General features: G+C 44.4%; 1 protein-coding gene across 1 annotated transcript in view; it reads left to right on the top strand.

Annotated features, from left to right (window-relative positions):
* The window catches only part of VWA8 (von Willebrand factor A domain containing 8), a 428,582-nt gene that overhangs the window by 239,481 nt on the left and 172,574 nt on the right, over positions 1-16,527 (top strand). Inside the window, exons 28-30 of the mRNA XM_088482592.1 lie at positions 9,353-9,461; positions 10,762-10,900; positions 12,354-12,556. Coding sequence (XP_088338718.1) covers positions 9,353-9,461; positions 10,762-10,900; positions 12,354-12,556 — 451 coding nt within the window. The remainder of the gene's footprint in view (positions 1-9,352; positions 9,462-10,761; positions 10,901-12,353; positions 12,557-16,527) is intronic.

Here is a 16,527-nt window from a genome sequence, read left to right as displayed (position 1 = left end):
CCTAACCTTCCCTCCCCGGTGCCTAAACCTAACCCACACCTAGTGCCTAAACCTAACCACCTGCACCCTAAACCAAACCCTCCCCCCTTAGAGCCTAACCCTACTCCTAGTGCCTAAACCTAACCTTCCCCTAAACCCTTGGGATGCCGGCGGTTGGGATACTGGAGACAGTACCGACCCTATCAGGATTCCTATGCTGGGATTTTGACCGCCGGCATCGCGTCAGGGTGAATCACTGTGCTTGCAGCAGAGCTTAAATGGTGCGGTGTTCTTTTGCATTTGGAAATTGCTCTCATGGAGACAGCTTATTGCTTGTGAGATTCTGAAAATAAGTACTGTTTATATACCTGTCAGCTGCACACAGTGCATATCACCATTCTTGGGGATGCGGCCATTGTATTGCCTGGGAATTATGACATTACTGAGTATTGAGGGAATTTGTACCTCATTGTCAGGATGTTATTGTATTAAGTGTATGCTTAAGAATATTAGTTAAACCTCAATTTCTTAATCCACTGTGTATTACCAATGTGTACCTGCTTAGTAGTTACAAAATGAGACATCTGAAATTGAATTGGAATGAGATTAATAGTTGCTTACTTGCTTTTGGCATTAGCGACTCAAATTAAAAATTGCACCAGCAACCTTGTAGGCCTGCTGGCTACTGTCATAAACTGAGAGGAAAATTCAATTGGTGTATTACCGAGTGGTGATTGTAACTCCTTCGCTGCAGAGGATGAGTGCGGCTCGTCCTCCCATATACATCCACAGTGCTGACGACGAACCTCACTCTTCCTCCTCCGCTGCAGGTTCAGCCCCTACCCAAAAAGAAATGGCCTTTTCCCCACTGGTCTGTATGACTGTTGGGGACCCCCTGCAGCTACTGCCAGTGAATTTGGAAGTGCCGTTGGTGTACTCATGTGCACTGGTAGACCTGTTGTAAAACAAAAAATAAAATCTGAATGAATGAAAATGGTGGTGGTGGGGGGGATTCAAGTCCCTCTACCTCCTTTACCATACTATGTAGAAAGATGGAAGTACCGTCGTTTGAAAGTAAAAAAAAAAAAAGTTAATATATGGTGAGCATACTGATTACCAGATATCAACCCCCTGCACTACAGAAAAATAATGTAGTCCAGGCATGGGGGAACGTCTACCCCCAACCTGGCTAACAAAAATTAAGGGGCACCCATTTTAGAAAGAGTGGGCAATCATGTGGGCACTCATATTTAAAAAAAGGGAGTCCCTTTCAACTTAAGGGGACTTCTTATTAGCTGTTGTCTGATTTAATGCGGTAGGTTGTCTATTTTAAAAAAAATGGTAGGACTTGTTGGGCTACCATATTATTCATATATAGTAAGATTCGAGAGGGCAAAAAGAAAGACATACTGTACATAATTACTTTTAAGTGCCTGCTGTTTGCTATTTTGGAAAAGTGGATTAATGTCAAAATAAGAACACTTGCAAATACATTTTTAAAAAGCATTTTTTTGGCCACTTGTTAGATTTTATTTGATGTGGCATTTTCTGAAAATACAATGAGGGGTATTCAATATGAAACGTTAACTTCACTGTCGAAGTTAACGTTTCATATCGGAGTTTTTACCTGCGTTAAAGTATCGGGCGCGCTCCCGCTTATCCCCGTATTCAATATAAAATTAACGAAAACGGGAAACTTCGAAGTTGGATTTGCGTAAAGTTATGAATTTTTCCTTAAAAAAATTGTAAGACCCCCCTAAAGTTGTAAAAACATGGGGGATCACTATGGGTACCCCCGTTTTAACCTTTAATTGAAAGTCGGGATTTAAATAGCCGCAGCAGGTATTTTTTTCCCGACATTGAAGAAGTGTTGCAGAAGAGCACTTAGGTTATTTTTTTCGTTTTTTTTAAGTGGTCCCATCAAATTTTGGGGTACATGAAAATGGGTACTAGCATATTTTTAAGTCCCTAAAGTAAATTTTTTAAAATTCTGCATTTGTGCACCTGCCGCTATAATTCTATTCTAGAAAACATCTGCCGCATACTTGCAGAATAGCCCTGAACCTGTTTCCCTATTGTTATACAATTTTTTCCCATTTTTTTTTTTTTTCACCCCAATTTTTAAAATAATTTTTTGGAGTGTCCCTATTTTTTTTAAAAACTTTTTTTGACACAGTTCTTTTTTAAATGTCATTCCCAGGGGTGCAGGCTATTTTTTTTAAGCCTGCACCCCTAAACCCCAATTCTGCACTTTTTTTCGACACCTATTCAATGGTGAAAAGTTATCCCCGTTTTTTATCAAAGACTTTTCAAAACTGCGATAAGTCTTTGAAATTGAATACGGTGTAAAAGTAAAACCTGCGATAATGACCTCATACCTCCGATATTAACGCAAAAACGATGTTTTCGCTCCCATATTGAACACCCCTGAATGTCTTCAAAAAACAAGACATAATTTGTGTGAGTACTGCATAAAAATCAATGATATTGATGATGGAATGTGACGAGCAGCGAAAGGGTTAAGTTTAGTCTGCATTGGACTTCAATGAACAAACCGAAATCCCCCCAACATATCTGTCACTGTTATTACATGATAATGAAATAACTATAATGCTAATAATATTGGGCCCTCTAGAATGAATATTGTACACAACAATACTAGCTGCTTGCGTGTCCTATGCCCAACATACGGCAACATTAATGTACATGAATCGTCACAAGAACTTTTCATTGTTTTGCTTTACAGTAGTAAATTTTATACTGTGCTCATGTGGATTCCAGCCTTATGGCTCAACAGTAACTGAAGTGGAAAAAGGGATTTCAAAGCTATGGTGCATTGGACTGTAAAGCATAGCAATTCACAAGTCTGAACATGAAGGCCCCTGACTTAAGCTGGGCATCCACTGTCAGATTTCTGTCCAATCTGGCTGGTTGGAATGAAAACCTGGTAATGTATGGGAGCAAATGACAATCGTCCATTTGCTCACAAACACTGGAAAATAGCCAAAAATGGTTGTTCAGACAGATTGGTTAAAGCACACATTTAACCAATTTGAAAAAATTTTTTGTCCTTTTTTCAGTATTTCAGTGATCGACTGTCATTTGCTCCAATACATTACCAGGTTTTCATTCCAACCAGCCAGATTGGACAGATATCTGACAGAAAATTGTATAGTGGATGCCCAGCTTTAGTAAACCAATTAGATTATTATACACATATGCAACTTGTAATCACAATTTAGTAAGCTTTTTTAATCAACTCTGGGAATGCCAAAAGATACGGAAATTTTGGGATAAGGTAGCATCGTTTATATCATCCATCATTCATCTACATGTTCAACGAGACCCCCTTGATATGCTTTTTTATAATTTTAAACACTGGGACTTGGGTTCCTCCCATAAAGATATTATACTTTTTGTTACCCTGGTGACTACAGTTACTAAAAAAGTATTTTGAAATCATATAGGTTTTTTTTCTCCACTGCTGTTAAGTACACTAAAAGCAATGTTGCTTCAAATATTATACTTTGACCGAAGACTTGTCCAATATAGATAAGGGCATTACTCGCTTCTGTGGCAAATGGGGACGTTATATCGAAACTTTGGATTCTGTGATCCGAGAACACATTATGAAATTATTTGAAGCTTCCTTGTGGTCCCTTACCAGACGATCTTTATAAGTTGCTTTAAATATTTTATGGCATTTGTATGGCTTTTTTGTTGTAATATCCTTTTTCTACTTCAGGGTCCATAGGGTATCCACAGGATACATTGGGGGTATAGGTGTGACGTCAGTCGCAGGGCACCAAAGAGTTAAGCTTTCAGCCTCCCAGGATGCACTAGGTCCCCCTCCTATACCCCGCCCCCGAGCCAAGGCATCTCAGTTTAGTTTGGTGCCCGGCCGGAGTCGGGTGCACCTGTTGGAGTGGGGGCTAGAAGAGCCCCTGAAGCTTTTTCTTCATGCAGCTGTGGCTGCACATCTGGATGAACAGCATGGACAGTCAGTCCTGACGTCCATGCTGTCTTCCCTACACCCCGCCGGTACTGATCCGGGGATGCTGGCGGGCATCTGGGGTCACAGCTAGCGGTGACCCCAGTTGTTCCGGACCATGGCCGGATTCAAGGGGGACAGAGGTAAGCAGCGTGGTCCCGCCGTGGGTCCCCGCTGATCACATGGTCCTAAGTCCCCAGGCAGGGGGCTCCCTGGGGACTGGCTGCAGCGTGGAGCCAGGCGACCAACCTGCGCTTCCACTACCCCCTGGGACAGCGGACCGCAGCAGAGCGGTAGCGCTGCGGTGTCCCAGGGGTTAAATGCATGCCAGGGGAGCGCGCCTTCCCTGTCTCACAGCCGGCGCCTCCCCCGCTGCACACAGCCCTCTGCACTGTGCTGACTGGCCCTGTGTCAGCGCTCCTCCCCCAGGCCAGCCTTCTCTCTGCTCCTCGGCGGCCATCTTTTCAGAAGCATGGTGAACGCTGCTGGAAGCCTGCATTGGAAGCATCGTGGTCTGGGTCCCCCCGCATACCTCTCCTCCGCTGTGGTCAGGTCTGTGTATGCAGCGCTGTGTCCTACCAGGCCCTGTGTCTGTGTAGTTGAGTGATCAGCGCTGTTAGTGCAGGAATTGATTTTCTTTGCATTGTATGTGACTGTGCTAGTGCTGCTGCCTGTAACTTTTCTTCTCAAGACTGTCAGCTTTATTATTGTCCCTGTTCTTTCTGCTAAGCCCTTGCGGTGCGGTGCTGCAGGGTGGTCTCTCGCCTATTTAATATATAATTGGTGAGAGGGGTCACATACGTGGTGCCATCATGTCTGAAAGTGATTTTCCCCTCCGGCTACAGTGTACCACATGTAAAGTACCGTTAGCGGAGGGGGAGGGTAGCGCGGAGGGCCTTTGCCGGCAGTGTTTGTCCATGGCGCGGCCTCTTACGGTTACAGCACCGGTACAGGAGCCGCCCTGGGCTTGTTTCGCTCAGGCGCTAACAGCTTTAGTGGGCCAGTTAGCTCCGCAGCCCGCGTTTACTCCGATGGGTTTGTCCCAGCAGTCTGTGGTGTCGTCACCCATGCAGGGTTTCCCACGACAATTGGTGGTACCCCACAGTCTCCCTATTTCCCCGCTCCCGGTTTCTCAGGAGCCAGCGTGGGTTAACTCCCTGACGAGTTCTGTACAGCACTTGTCGGATGTGTTGCAAGGGGAGTCTGTGATGCGGCCTCATAAACGGCCGGTGGCGTCTCTGTCGCTCCTTATGAGGATGACGAAGGGATGTCTGATGATGGGGAGATTCTGGATTCTTACGATCGGGAACCTCTCCATACTAAGGACGCTGATGCTAAGTCCAAAGTATATATTCCTGGACTTATTCGGGCGGTCCGCACAGCCTTGGTGATTGAGGACGAAGTTCCCCCAGCGGCTAAGTCTAAGTATGCCTTTTTCAAAGACGTGAAGGGCGATGCCACAGTCTTTCCTCTTTCGGGTCAGTTGGTGGACCATTTAGAGGAGGCGTGGAAACAGCCTGGCAAAAGATACCAGCCGCAGAGACGCCTGGCGGTGGCTTATCCGTTCGCGGATAATTATTTTGCTAAGTGGGAATCCCCTCCACAGGTGGATTCTCACGTGACCCGTCTTGTCCGTAGTGCCACATTGCCGATGCCATCCATGTCCTCCCTTAAGGATGCTACGGACCGCAAGGTGGAAATCTGCCTGAAGTCCGCTTATTCCCTTGCGGGGGGGGGCAGCACGGCCGGCTATGGCCATTTGCTGGGTTGCCAGAGCGATGGAGCGCTGGGCGGATTCATTAGAGGCTTCTTTTGATTCCGACTGTCCGGCCGAACAGGCGGAGTTGATTGGCAATCTCCGTGATTCGGCCACCTACATCAACGAGGCGGCTCTAGACATTAGTACTCTGGTGTCTAGAATTTCTTCAGCAGCAGTAGCTGCTCGTCGCACCTTGTGGCTGCGATCCTGGAAGGCGGACGCAGATTCCAAGAAGGGTCTGGAAGCGTTGCCGTTTACCGGAGAAGTTCTCTTCGGTCCGGATCTGGATAAGATTGTGGCCACGCTGGCGGCAGCCAAATCGGCTTGTCTTCCGTCGGCCGCTGCTCCTTCTGGTTCTGGACCATCGTCCTTTCGGTCACCTAGGGCCCAGGGCAGGCCCAAACCACAGTCGTTTCCTCGTCAGGCTGGCCCTAGGAAATCGGTCAAGCCCCAGAAGCAGGCGTGGAGTACCAGACGTCCGGCCCCCAAGCCAGATGACAAGCCTGCGGCCTGACGGTTCGGGCCTCCCTGTGGGGGATCCCAGGGTGGGAGGCCGCCTGCTGCAGTTCGCCCAGTGTTGGTCGGTCACTACGACAGACACTTGGATTCTGGAGGTGGTCTCCCACGGGTACGCCCTCTCCTTCCGGCACAGACCCCCGGCTCGATTCTTCACCACGGGTCTACCATCAGACCGGAACAAGGCTACGGAGCTGCGGAAGGTATTGCACACTATGCTCCAGGCTGGAGTTATAGTGCCTGTTCCATTCTCCCAGAGGGGCCAGGGTTTCTATTCAAATCTTTTTTTGGTACAGAAACCCAATGGGTCGTATCGTCCGATTCTCAACCTCAAAGCACAACAAGTCTTTGCGGGTACCGAAGTTTCAGATGGAGACCCTACGGTCCATCATTCTGGCGCTGGAACCTGGGGACTACATGGTGTCATTGGACATACAGGACGCTTACCTGCATGTCCCTATTCTTTTGCGCCATCAACAGTTCCTCAGGTTTGCAATCAGCAGCGACCACTTCCAGTTTCGGGCGTTACCTTTTGGCCTGGCGACAGCACCACGTGTTTTCACCAAGGTGATGGCGGTCATGGCGGCTTCTCTGCGGCTGCAGTGAGTCCGCATGTTGCCGTACTTGGACGACCTGTTATTGGTGGCGGGATCTCCGGAGCTCCTGTTACGCCACTTGGACCTGACCATTGCCCTGCTGCAACGGCACGGCTGGCTAATCAACTGGCAGAAGTCCACTCTAATCCCGTCTCGGAGGATTCTGCATCTTGGAGCCTTATTGGACTCGGGACAGCAAAAGATCTTCGTGACGGAGGAAAAGATCTCTGCTTTACAGTCAAGGGTGCGCAGTTGTCTGCACAGCCGCCGGGTGTCTCTACACTCGGCGATAAGTCGCCAGGACGTTCATCCGGGGGAATGGTCCCTGCACCCGGACGTTTTTCAACTACTGGTGGACAGATGGGGTCTTCCAGAGATCGACCTCATGGCGTCCCGGCACAACAACAAGTTGCCGGTGTACGGGTCTCGCACAAGAGACGAAGGGGCGTCTCTGGTGGATGCTCTGTCCGTCCGGTGGACGTTCCGGTTCGCATACCTGTTCCCTCCGGTCTCCCTTCTTCCACGGGTAATCCGGAAATTCAAACAGGAAGGAGGGACGCTCCTGTTGATAGCTCCCGTGTGGCCCAGACGGCACTGGTTCTCAGACCTTCAGGGTCTGTCCGTGGACAGTCCTCTGCGGTTGCCGCTACGACCGGACCTCCTGTCTCAGGGTCCTTGTCGTCACCCGGACCTGACTCGGCTGTCTTTGACGGCGTGGCTGTTGAGACGGCCATGCTGAGGTCCCGGGGGTTTTCCAACTCTGTGGTGCGTACCATGTTGCGAGCTCGGAAACCGTCTTACGCGAGGATATACCATCGCGTGTGGCATACGTTCTTCCAGTGGTGTCGACCGAGAGGTTATGCACCGCGGGAGTTTCGTCTGTCTCGGATTCTCACCTTCCTGCAAGCGGGACTAGATCATGGGCTTCGCCTTGCTTCTTTGAAGGTACAGGTTTCGGCCCTGTCTGTCTGGTTTCACCGTAGGATTGCTACAATCCCGGATGTGCGCACCTTTATGCAAGGTGTTGTCCGCATTCAGCCTCCCTTTGTTCCACCTGTGGCGCCTTGGGATTTGGCTGTGGTCCTGAGGGCTCTCCAAGGACCGCCGTTTGAACCACTGGGATCAGTGGATCTTAAATGGCTAACAGCTAAGACTGTTTTCCTTCTGGCTATTGCTTCGGCCAGACGTGTTTCTGAGTTAGGGGCTCTTTCTTGTAGACCCCCTTTCTTGGTTTTTCATGGGAACAGGGCAGTACTCCGCACTCGGCCCGAGTTTCTTCCCAAAGTTGTTTCCCAGTTTCATGTTAACGAGGAAATCGTTGATCCGGCCTTTAACTCACCGGGTCTTTCCGTGGGTGAGGCCTCTTTGGATGTTGTGCGGGCCTTAAGGACTTATGTTGACCGCACTTCTTCGTTTAGGAAGTCGGACGCTTTGTTTGTCCTCTATGGCTTCCGTAAAAAGGGTTGGCCTGCTTCAAAGCAAACTTTGGCAGCCTGGATCCGTATGGCTATTTCTGAAGCTTATCTTCATGAAGGCCTGCCGGTTCCTCCTTCTGTGAAGGCTCATTCCACTAGGTCTGTGGGTCCTTCGTGGGCAGCTCGACGTGGTGCCTCTGCAGTCCAGATCTGCAAGGCTGCTACGTGGTCCTCTGTCCATACCTTCGTGAGGTATTACAGGTTTGACACCTTCGCCTCTCAGGATGCTTCCTTCGGGCGGCGGATTCTCCTTTCTGCACAGGAGCGTCCCCATCCTTAAAGGATACTGCTTTGGGACATCCCCAAGGTATCCTGTGGATACCCTATGGACCCTGAAGTAGAAAATATGAGATATGGTAAGAACTTACCCATGTTATCTCTATTTCTACGAAGTCCATAGGGTTCCACAGGACTCCCGCCCTGTCGCACCTGTGCTGCAGATGGGCTTTGCTCTGGTCACCGGTTTTCCGTCTCCCTCTGGTGAGAATGTGATTCTTGTATGTGTCCAGATCTTTGTTCTCTCTCTTCCTTCTCCTCCTCCGGCCTATGGCTTGGTAACTAACTGAGATGCCTTGGCTCGGGGGCGGGGTATAGGAGGGGGACCTAGTGCATCCTGGGAGGCTGAAAGCTTAACTCTTTGGTGCCCTGCGACTGACGTCACACCTATACCCCCAAGGTATCCTCGGAACCCTATGGACTTCGTAGAAATAGAGATAACAAGGGTAAGTTCTTACCATATCTCATATTTTTTCATATTGATGAAAGCAAAATTGTTTAAAAAAATACAAATACTGTTAATAGTTACTATGCAAGTTATATATAAGTTTTATATTCCACAAATGGTATAAACTTAACGTTAGGCCTGTCGATGTGCTACTGTGTATCCATCCTTTTTCTGCAGGGTAGTGCACCTCTTTCTGCAGGATAGTGCACACCAGTTATAAGGTTTACGTGTTGTAACAGACTGGTCCTTATTGGGTACAGACTAGCCTGCTGTTCTCCCGCTGTATAACCCATTTATTTTTTCATCCTACAGGTTGCCCCTTCCAGACGTCAGTTTTGTTGGCCACTGGACCATGACCCAGTCTGGGAATGCTCGTCGTAAACTTTTGTGTCCAACAGAAACACATCAACTTGTTATAAAGGTTATTTGAGTTTTTATAACTTATTCTTGGTTTGCCATATAGGGCAAATAACTGTATATATACTTCTAGATACATTTTTCCTGCATATGTGCTTTAGGCGTCATACTTCCTGAGGCAGCAAGGAAGTGTCACCCTGCTCTTCTCTCATTGAAACAGCCATTGACATTTGTATATTGTTAATGTACACTCAAATAGACAAATGCAGACTTATTCAACCAACCTGTCAACACTGCTGCCTCAGATTCACCCCTGATTTATTCTTAAAGAGATTGAGGTAATTTATTGTCCCTTTGGTTTATTTATTTAATGACTATCTGGTTCTTTATTTCCATTTATTAAATTAATTCTGCAGTTATTCAATTATAATTGTGTTTGATTCATTAGTTAGAATATTCACAAATTCTGTTTGTAGCAATTGCTTTGAGAGTATTTTCACTTATCACTGAAAGAGAATTAGATTAAACACATTAGAAGTTGGTATACTGCAGCAATTAGAAGAAATCAAAACTATATATAAATACTGTTCTGTGTGTGTGTGTATGTATGTATATATATATTGTGTACAGGGGGGGTGGACGCGCGCACCTGTGGGTGAGTTCACTAATGTGTGTGGTTCTATATATGGCTCATTGTGCTTTAGTCTTTTCTGCTCTTGATAAAGGCGCATGCAGCGCCGAAACAGCTGTCGAGATTAGGCTTGCTGCTCTAGGGTCCGGTGAGATGCATACTGACAGTTTGGTTACCACCCTGGTTTCTATTAAGTATATTATCAAGTTATACTTCACCTTTGTTGGACTCTATCAGTGACTGTTATCATTCATGCTGCCGCTCTCTGCTGCTATTTGAATACCGATTTTTTTTGCATTCATTTACTGGATGTGCTGGTTCTTTCTATCTGCTCTATATATATATATATATAGTGTGTGTGTTGAGCAGGAAAAGCGGCGCTCCAGAGAAGAGATACACTTGTTTATTTAGTAAAAGTATGTGTACTATCTTCTCTGGAGCACTGTTCTTCTTGCTCGTCATATTGCCTCCTTACATGAAATCCAGCATTTCAGAACATACAGCATTCTTTTATCATCTTTACACTTGGATGTATTTAAGACCCTAAGTGCTGCCAATCAATTATGAATTTTGTACATGTACGTAAGTGGAAGTCACCTAGACACAATACAATCAACACCAGCAGGAGTGCTGCACCTATTGTTATTCTATATAATTGTAATTTTTCTTTTTATTCTTTAATAATTTGGAAAAATACAGTGCAGGATATAATTTAGTGTTTGTCCCAATACAGGGTCCAGTATACATAAATGTGCAGGGCTATCCATTGGAGCGTTATGAATCGAGATCACTGAGCTTCACAGAAGAAATGTCTCACTGGCGCATTCCTATAAGTGAAGTGAATATTGTGTGTGACATAGCTGTATCTTCAGGTATATTCAGTGTCCCAATACTCCAATGTACCAAGCTTTTGATTTTGCTACAGGCGCTCAGTGATGTTATAGATATAAGACAGTGCAGTCATTAAGTAGTTAGATCTCATTACTAATTTATATTTAATGCAGTTATGTGAGTTACAGGGGGACTGTAATCAAATATAACTAATATGTTATGGTCAGTGTTAAATTTCTGCTTTTTCAAGTTGGTATTTTATTCAAACCTCTTTTAGGGGTTCAAAGAAATAACCTATTTCCTCTATTTAACTATTTTCCTAAAATCTAATGTTTCCATTTGAAGTCTCTAAACCCTCAATAATCTGGGTGTTAAGGGGCCTATCCATTAGCAGATAAATTTGAACGATGAACGATTTATCTGCTAATGGATAGGCTCTGAACGATAAAAATGCGCACTCCCGCGGCCGACAAATTTGGTCTTTTGTCTCTCCAACATGTTGGTCAATTATCGTTTATCGCTGACAGATATTAGAAAAATCTGTCGCGTCGAACGACGAACGATTTTTTTAATGAAAATGAATAGAAACATTAAAAAAAAATCCACTCCCAGAATGATGTCATGCAATATCGTTCGTCGTTTGCAAAAATCTGTCATGTACATGACAGATATCTGTCACAGCAGCCCCAGGAATTTTCAAGGCATAAATCTTTTGTCTTTCATCTTACAAAAAGATCTGCTAATGGATAGGCCCCTTTACAGTACTACGTCTGTCCATCATATTTAGTGTAGGAAGGAAGAGGTGTGGCCTTCGAAACTCCACTACTGTGGACATTATGTGTATGTGGGGAATTAATGTGGGCACTATATATATATAAGGGGCACTACCACTCTGGCATTATGTGTATAAGAGGCACTGCTACTGTGGCATTATGTGTATAAGGGGCACTACTGTTGTGTGGCATAACGTGAATAAGGGGCACTACCAGTGGCGGATTTTACCTAGGGACTGCAGCTCCCTTAGTAAAATCCACCACCCGCAGGGACTGCCTAGGCGAGCAGTGGTAGTGACTTGTCATTGGAAGCACTTCTTGCTAATCACAGGCAGCTAGGCAGTCCCAGAGGGTGGTGTTTTCTCCCCCAGGGGCTGCCAGTCTGGACTGCAATCCCCTGCTATTACTATTTGGCTCATAGGGTCTGCTACAAAGCCAGCCTGTCTATTAGCAGCTATGGGCTTAAGCAATGCCCCTTATTTAGACCCTGCCCCGAGTTGACCACTTGACTTAAGTCCCGACATCAGCTGTCAATCACCAGGATGGCAATGGAGAAGAGGGCTGCATAGACTGCGGCCTATGATGTGCAGATTAATAATAATTTCCCCCTTTCATAGAAACCAATTAGAAAATGATCTATGTAACGTTGTCCTATTCGCGTCATATTTTAATAACAATTACACGTATCTTGTTCTAATGATGATTTTATTTTTGCCTCTAGAAAATGAAGCTGATACTACTGTCCATGTGGCTACATGCAATCCAGTGTCTTTGTACTTCATGAAAATTAATGGGGAAAAAGGTTGCTATGTGGATTTATATGACGTTTTCCCTAAAACCATTGGTAGTGTGTGGCAGCCATTTTTGACTGTAGCACCTCTGGGTCATCCTCTGAGTGGGCAAGTCATTCTTCATGAAGAGCAAGTAAGTTACATTGCCTTTTTCTGTGCACAAACATCCATGCTTGAGTCCAGATGGTTAAATCAAATTGAATGAGATACTAATTAAGCCACCTGTGCTCAAGCATGGATATCTTTAAAACCTGGACTGTAATGGCGTGGTTTGGGAAACTCTGCTTTAAAGTATTCTTATTTCTTCAACACACAAGATTTGTTAATGTATCAGTAATTTGATGCTACTGGTAATTAAGATGATGGGATATCATTTATCAACATAGCTTTCTAGTCACCAGGATAATTACTGTATGCCTTAAATGTACCTCTTCTTGAGGAATATCCTATTTTTAAATCCAAATATTTGTTTTCTACTACTGTTCTTAAATTCAGTACAGCTATTTCCACCCTTTATCTGTTTATGAAATTTACAGATGTGCTTTTCTTTGTGGATTGCTCTGTGTCCTGGAGTTCATGTTGAAATTTGTTCTGAAATCTGCTTTGGAGGCCTATGCTTGTCTAGAGATCGGAGGCATGCAGAAGTGATATTTTGCATAGAGCAAATGAATCAATTAAAATAGAAATTTTAACACTGTGAAATACTAAATAAAGAAAAAAGAGGGGTGGAGGGAATGAGCAAAGGAGGAGAGTGGGAGCAAATAAAGGAGAACCTCGGGGATAATGATGTTGCAACTCTTGGATTGGTAGTGGATGCTAACCCGTATTTTGTTATTGCCGAGACCTATTAATGAGGTGCAGAGTTTAACGTGCCGGCGGTATCCCCCGGGGACTCCCGCAAGGAGGTTGCGGCCCTCAGACTAGGTTCCTTAATACAGGTGCTGGTGTGCTCTGGATGGAGCTGAGTACGATGAAGCCGTACAGTGTAGTTCACAAGCCAGGTCAAAACCAAACGGACAAGACAGTACCAGGTAGCAGACGTAGTCCGGTCACGAACAAAGCCAAGGTCAGGAACGAGCAGTGAAGTCATAAGCAGGAACACTGCAGTAAGGTTTGGTAGCCTACACTCTGGCACTTGTTTAGTGCCCAGAGGTTCCCTCTTATAGGGAGGACTTCGAATTTCGCGCCAAACTTGATGTCACGTTGGCATGCCTCTGTCTTTAAATTTTCCTGCAGGCTCCCCTAGGGGAGCCACGGCCGCCTGCATTTTATAGTCACGGCACCACAGAGGACGTAGCCGGAAGCGAGGATTCCAACAGCGGACGCCGAGGACTTCCTGCCCGCTGCCGAATGGGACTCCAATGTTACCGGACCGGTAAGTAACCACAGGGGTCCGGCACACTGTGGCAAATATTGGGTTTAAAAAGGAGAAAGGGCTATGCATCAAAATGTCCAGTACTTATACTCCAAAATCCTGAGAATAGGTAGGGCAGTCATGAAGGATGCTGGGTATATGCACCAATTTTTACACTAACCATCTTGAAAAGTGCAGAGATTGTGGCAGGGTCATTATTCTTCCAGTTGTAAGATATCTGGAATCTAGAAGCTGTGAGAATATGGTTGATGACCTTCAAAGTGCATTTAGGGATTTTGAAAATAGGGCTTAGGAGAGGTTTGATGGAGGGTGCATCTGAGTAATAGGGCAAATTAATTATCAGCCTTCCTGCTAGTAAGTTGTTACCTTAGAGCTACACCACCAACAGTGGAACTGAGTGCCTGTCATTCCAGTGTATTGCCATCATTGATTTGAGGTAGACCAATGTCATGAAGTATTCTAGTGACCATATACGAGGTGTGGCTATTAGGTACCAAAACTGTACTTGTAAAAAATAAACCATACTCCGTGAGTTAAAATGGAGTGGGGGAACATTGACCTTGGACTAGCCCAGAACAGTTTTGTAAGTTTCACCCCGCTCGTACAGATAGCTTGCTGTCACACAGCATTTGAAGGAGTTGTGATTTTCCCGTGCGTCGTAAAAATGTTTAGTTTAAAAGTAGAGCAACGTGTTAACTTAACATTTTTAGTTAAATTTAACAAACTCCCACTAAAACTTTTTGTATGCCAACCGAGGCTTACGGAGCAGAATGTATGTCACGTGAGTGTGTTGGAGTGGCACAAAAGATTGTTGAAGATGATGAACGTCCCAGAAGGCCTTGCACATTCAAAATAAATTAAAATGTGGAAAAAATTACAAAATTGTTCAAATTGACTAATGGTGCATACACACGGTCAGATATTGTGTCAGATCTGAACGATAACGATTTTAAAAATCATTCATATCTGCAAGAAAATCTGACATGTGGGCCTGCAACGATGAACGATGCGCCTTCCCGCATGTCAGATAACGATATCTGACATCGTCTATGTTTCCAGTCATATTTTGACTATTTCATTCATTTTAATACAGTCTGAAATAGTTCAATCATTCAAATTCTTGGTAAAAAACGTTCAATCCTTCATCTGACAGATCTGACTGTGTGTATGCACCATGACTCAGCATCCGAATGATAGCAGAAATGGTAAACATCGACAAAGAAACTGTTAAGGTGCATACACGCGGTCAGATATGTCAGATGAACGATTGAACGATTTGCAAACGATTGAACGATTTTTTACTGCATTAAAATGAATTGAAATAGTCCAAAACTGACTGCAAACACATCAGATGTCAGATATCGTTATCTGGCCAACGGGAACGCGCTTCGTTCATTGTTGCACACATGTCAGATTTTTCTTTCAGATATGAACAATTGAACGATTTTTAAAATCATTATCGTTCAGATCTAAAGCAAAATCTGACTGTGTATGCACCATTAGGCAAGTTTAGTGTAAAGATCTTAACATTAAATAAGTTTGTGCTAAGATGGTTTCAAGGCTTCTTACTGCCGAGCAGAAGAAAATCGGAAGCAAATTTGTACAGACATTTTGGAACAAATTCAAGTGGATTCACATTTTTAAGATAAAGTTATGGTAATTGTTTTATTTTATATCAAGGGTGTTATTTTGGAAGACTGGGTGCCAGAAGGTGCAACAGTGACATTGATACAAATGTATTTAATATAATTAAACATAAATTATAGCATCAATCTCGTTATTTAATAGCCACACCTCATACCATCGGAATAGTAGCTTATACAAACTTGCTTTGGATTGTATACAGATTGAAGATGTAGCAACATCTTCCTTAATATGAGAACACTGTTCTGCATCAAGGGTTTCCTCTATCTTCTTCCCAGTGAAATTAATGAAAGAATTTAGCCAGTTGATTAATTAAGAGGGGTAAAGGGCGGACATAATACCCTTTTAAGAGGATTGCCAAATGCAGAAAACCTCAAGGAGGACTGGGACAGTCAGTATGTTGTTCATGGCCTTATTTTCTCATTATTAAATAAAATAGTGAAAATTTGTCAAAATCACGGAGCACAGAGAACTGGGAAATTATACCTGTCAGGAATGTCATGGAATCATTTTTAAAAAATATATATTTTGACTAGTAGGATAAATAGACTTGGGGCCAACTACTTGGGGGAAGGCTGGATTATATTGTAAAGGGACCATTCTAACCAGATTGACAATTAGTTTGCATATTGGACTACAAAAAGCAAAGGGTAGATGGAGTATGTGCTCTCTATGGATGGTAGTGGCGACTCTCTCTGGCAGAAGTTAGAATAGGAGAGTTTATAGAGAGGAAAGACGACTTCTTTTGGGGTACTCTGAAATTAGAAAATATATGTGTAAAGTATTTAAAATATAAATGGTTTTGTGCCTGAGTAACAAAAGAATATTTTACATACAAACATATGGGGTATCCACATAAATGTATACCATATCGTGGGCAAGGAACTGTATGTAGAATTAGACTAACCAAATACATATAGATATCCCAAGTCGTACAAATAGAAGAATGTCATATGGTACAAGGTTCATGTGGTACAAGGTGATTTCATGTGGACTGGAAACAGTCCTATAATTCAATCTAGTAGAAATAAGGGTGTTTTTACTCCTTAGGAAATCATTGTAAATCCCATATAGTTTTGTGGTTA

This window comes from Taudactylus pleione, unplaced genomic scaffold (genome assembly GCF_031769625.1).
Source record: "Taudactylus pleione unplaced genomic scaffold, aTauple2 ptg000005l, whole genome shotgun sequence".
Taxonomy (NCBI): Eukaryota; Metazoa; Chordata; class Amphibia; order Anura; family Myobatrachidae; genus Taudactylus; species Taudactylus pleione.
The sequence above is the reverse complement of the archived record's forward strand: the minus strand, read 5'-3'. Positions and strand labels throughout refer to the sequence as shown.